The following is a 4,877-nucleotide window of genomic DNA, read 5'->3' as shown; positions in this document are numbered from 1 at the left end:
AGAAATTCTATTGTACGAGCCAACTTATCCCAGAAATATCATAACTTATCCCAAAGATATCATCACTGTCGGGGTTCTATTCATTTCACTCTGTTAACCCATGTAAAAAGACCATGTTCTGCTAGGAGGGCTGTACAATGCATTTTTCAACACGATAGTTAATTTTATACTTTGCCAAGAGCATGAGATGAACAGCATATCCAAATTTCATAATGATTATATTTTCGTAGATGATTCTATTTAATTAGACTTTTGTAAAGCAATAAGGCACTCTTACTGTATTAAGTCAAAAGCCAGGTTTGAGTAAGTTTTTCGGTCTATGAGGATTGGAGTTAGTTAATTCACCTTTAAACTTGCTACTTCCGTACATTTTAAGCACAACCATGAGTTTATGTGTTCAACCTTTGATAATCTGTCTTAATTCTTGAAAAAAAATAAAGAACATAAGTCACACATAAAATACTATTCATGTTTTATCATCTAATAATAATAAAAATACTAATAATAAAAAATTTCAAATAAGATGTACGATCCAAGTTAGACACGGAAACTCATGGTTGCGCTTAAAATAGGACGGGGGAGTAATAAAGTTAAAAAACCATCAACCTATAAACCATAAAAATCCAAAAAATCATATTAGAAATCCAAGCATAAATAAAAAGAAACCATATATAAACAGAAACTCTCTATATATCTCTCTCTCTCTCTCTCTCTCTCTCTCTCTATATATATATATATATATATATATATATATATATATATATATATATATATATATATATATATATATATATATATATATATATATATATATATATATCTCACAGGGTGCGCACAGCACACGTATAACTGTACAGTGTACACAACACTGTACAGTACAACCACAACTGGGAGATGTACTGTATGCATTGCATTATGTACGTACTCTCTACGTGCAATCTCTACGTGGTTCTCATAAGTACGTATGTATGGCGCGCACGTATATACATAACGTACACCTCCGGATGCGCCGGCCGGCAACCACGTGAATGGGCCGGGTGGCCCGCCAGTGTAGCTGCTGCCAATTGCCATCAACCTCACACCCCCTCCGCTCCACTTCACTGACTAACATTCAGCTCCCCTCCCGGCTGCCCGTCGCTCTCCCCCGCCCCCGCTCCCTTTCCAACGTCCCATCTCGATCCACCCCGTCGAGCACCGCCCAGATCTCTCTTCCTTTTTTTACCGCGCCCCCCCCCCCCCCTCGCCGGGTGCGCCTCTACTCACCGCCCGCCGACGATCGATCGCGCGCGCGAGAGAGAGAGCTAGCTTAGTTTCTTGATGCTAATTAAGCTTGGTCGTCGTCGCTGTGGCCGTCATCAGCTAGCTTGATTTCTTGCTTGGGTATATGGATCCGTCTGGCCCCGGTCCGTCCTCTGCGGCGGCTGGCGGCGCGCCGGCCGTGGCGGCGGCGCCGCAGCCGCCGGCGCAGCTGAGCAGGTACGAGTCGCAGAAGCGGAGGGACTGGAACACGTTCCTGCAGTACCTGCGGAACCACCGGCCGCCGCTGACGCTGGCGCGGTGCAGCGGCGCGCACGTGATCGAGTTCCTGAGGTACCTGGACCAGTTCGGGAAGACCAAGGTGCACGCGTCGGGGTGCGCCTTCTACGGCCAGCCCAGCCCGCCGGGGCCGTGCCCGTGCCCGCTGCGTCAGGCGTGGGGATCCCTCGACGCGCTCATCGGCCGCCTCCGCGCCGCGTACGAGGAGAGCGGCGGCACGCCCGAGTCCAACCCGTTCGCCGCGCGCGCCGTCCGGATCTACCTCCGCGAGGTGCGGGACTCGCAGGCCAAGGCGCGCGGCATCCCGTACGAGAAGAAGAAGCGCAAGCGCTCGCAGGCGGCGCAGCCCGCCGGCGTCGAGCCGTCCGGCTCGTCTTCTGCTGCAGCTGCAGCTGCCGGTGGTGGAGACGCGGGCAGCGGTGGCGGTGCAGCTGCTACTACCACAGCTCAACCTGGAGGGAGTGGCACTGCACCAAGCGCCTCCTGATCAGTATAGTAAACCTACAAACCTTGTCCATTAATTTGTTTATCGCATCCAACATCGCAAGATCTGAGTTTTTTTGGTATATTTTAGTTTAATTTGCTTGTTCCTTCGTTGATCTCCTCCACTTTATATTTTTTCTTCTTTCCCCTCTTTTTCCTTGATCAAATTAATTAGGTTTAGTACATGGCAAGGAATTGTAGGGGAAAATAAACTAATCGCTGTCGCTGCTACTATTTGCTCATGATCCCATACATATTCTGATAAGAAATGGAGATTCCAGGTAATATTAATGGCTTCCTAGCTTAGCCCTTTCCTTTCATCACCGTCGCAAAGCTTTGTCACTAACTTACTAGCGATGCACCGTAAGATTGATCTCAAGCTCTCACTCACATGCATCCACTGCAAATCTGCAATTCCTCGATATTTTCTTGGATTTAGGGGCACAAATAGTACACCAAGAATAGAATGGCTCCGTCCCTGTTGCTTCAATATCTGCAGCATCTGACCCGGGAACACTCCTTGTCTAAAAACATATTTTTGCAGCATCCGATGAAATTGCATATCTCCTTTTTCTCTCCTAGGAGGATGAACTGTGCAGGAGGAGAGCGACACAGGCACAAGCTAGCTAGCTAGGCCCCTGCATTGATGGCGGTGCTCCCCAACGTACTCCCGCACGGCCCTAAGCCCCTCACGCTCCCTACAGTACTCCGGCCAGCTGCGGCCTTCTTCCCCAGCCGTCCGGCCAGCCCATCTCCCACCTTTTGCTCCCACCTTTTTCGATCCGTTTCCACTCACAGGCTCATAGCCACATCTGCAGGGAGAGATCGATCTGTTCTTGAAATGCGGATGCTCCAGTCTCCAGGCATCGATCTGTTCTTGAAGCTTTTCTAATGGTGAGTGGACAGAGAGAGAGAGGAGGAGGAAGAAGAGGAGAGATAGGGCTAGGCAGGCATGAAGGCGGGAGGGGTTTGTCGTGGGCGGCTTTAAATAGTAAAGAGCGGGGGGTGGAGGAGGAGGAGGAGAGTGAGGGGATCGATATATGATCAGCAATCACACTGGTCCCCGGCGGAATGAATCGATTGGTTACTGTAGGCTACGGATGGGGATCGAGAGAGCAACGGCCGCCCGTGGCATGGCAGGGCAGGCGCCCTCGCTAGCGCTAGCTCGCTACCTCCCGTGTGATCTGTCTCTCTGACCGCACGTGCACACTCCCTCACTGTCACGCAGCCAAGCTGCCGCGCCCTCTCTTTCTATCTTCTTCCCAGGTGCAGCTTGCTTCATGGTCTAGCTACCCTCCCGCGTCTGCATGGCCAGTGAACTAGTGACCCATGCTGGCCAGTGTGCGTGTGTGTGGGCGTGCTTATACTCCGCTCTGCGCACTCACTCCCTCGCTCGATCGATCAATCGCCACTCAATCTCTGCAGGTCGGTCGGTCAGTCAGTCAGTCAGTCAGTCAATGACCACCTCATGCAGGGCCTGTTGCTCGCACGCGCCCGTCGTCCTCTCTTCCGGCATGGTGCTCGCTCCAATGCATTCAAATCTTGTCTCTTTACATACAGGCATGAATGCATGATTGATCTACTACTTTCTATACTCCGTATTTCTTTCTCTCTCTCTATCGTCTCCTCTAATTTGTATATTTTCCACCCTTTTCGTTTTTCCACTTTTGGTTGCGTTTCGTTTGTGTAGGTCATGGTTCCGAATATAGCTGACGGTAGATGGAGGGATTAATTAGTTATTAGTACTGCATACACCTAATTAATTACAGCTGAACTAGTAAAATTTTTTTGGGTGTTCTGAAGGAACTTTTGGGGCCAAATCACCTGCCAAAATTAATTTACAGGCTCTGAACCATACATTAGCTTCTTGTTCGACGCATATATACTGTTAATCTCCTCCCCTGAATTAATTCCCTTTTCTGATCTGAAACTCTCTTAACTTTCTGAAATACTAGTATTAGGGACCGAGGTAGAAGACGATGAACAGTGTATGGCTAGCCTTTCTCCCTCGCTTTCTCAGCAAAGGAGTGGCGGGCCAATTAGCGAGGCTCGACTTTGCTGATGTCGTCGTCCAACCAACTACTTGCATTGGCCGGCCAAGAAATAGCGGAAAGCCAATGAATCGCTTCCCTTGCAGGCCGGGCCCTCTCCCCCCCTTCCCCTAGCTAGCTAGCTTCTCCTCCTCTCACGCGCGCGCGGCGCTACTGTAGAACACTGTAGCGTTGCTGTTCATATGCATGCCGGGGCGCCTGCTTGCGCCTGCATGCCTTGCCTGCCGCTGCGCCATCAACACCCCAAGCCCTTTCTTTTTCTTGCCTGTTTTTTTAGTGCCCGGTTGCTTTGCAATGCCTTTGTTGGACCTACGGTGCAATTGCGGCAGGCCAGCGATCGACCTCCTCCTTCGTTTGCCTCTTGAATCGAACGATCGATCACAGGAGCCCCGTGTGCATGCTTGCTTGCTTTCAAATCTCACTATACTGTCAGGTCTTGTCTGAAATATATTGCACCCCCCCCCCCCCCCCCCCCACACACACACACACACACACACACACACACACACACACACACATATATATATATATATATATATAGGACGACTCTTCTGTACACTCAGGTGTATGTACTCCCGTTAATAGATGATCCATTAGCATCCAAATTAAAGTGAAATTATTAATTTGAAACCACCGTATGCATGTGCACAGCTGACACCGGATTTGGTGCTCACTCAAACGAGAACGTTGGTATGCATTTGCTTTCAAATTTTTAATTTTCTTTCCAGCATATATTACGTCCGTACTGAATGAGTATATACTGTTTTTTTGTTTGGTCAGTAGACATACTAAGTTTTTGATGTATAC

At 49.0% G+C, this 4,877-nt stretch overlaps 1 protein-coding gene across 1 annotated transcript; it reads left to right on the top strand.

Annotated features, from left to right (window-relative positions):
* Positions 1–1,114: 1,114 nt before the first annotated feature.
* LOC127781963 (protein G1-like7) lies at positions 1,115–4,520 on the top strand. The gene has a single exon (XM_052309038.1). It carries the CDS (start codon positions 1,385–1,387, stop codon positions 2,021–2,023), a length of 639 nt encoding a protein of 212 aa, XP_052164998.1. The 5' UTR covers positions 1,115–1,384; the 3' UTR covers positions 2,024–4,520.
* The last annotated feature ends 357 nt before the right edge of the window (positions 4,521–4,877 follow it).

This window comes from Oryza glaberrima, chromosome 1 (genome assembly GCF_000147395.1).
Source record: "Oryza glaberrima chromosome 1, OglaRS2, whole genome shotgun sequence".
In the NCBI taxonomy this organism is placed as follows: Eukaryota; Viridiplantae; Streptophyta; class Magnoliopsida; order Poales; family Poaceae; genus Oryza; species Oryza glaberrima.
The sequence above is the reverse complement of the archived record's forward strand: the minus strand, read 5'-3'. Positions and strand labels throughout refer to the sequence as shown.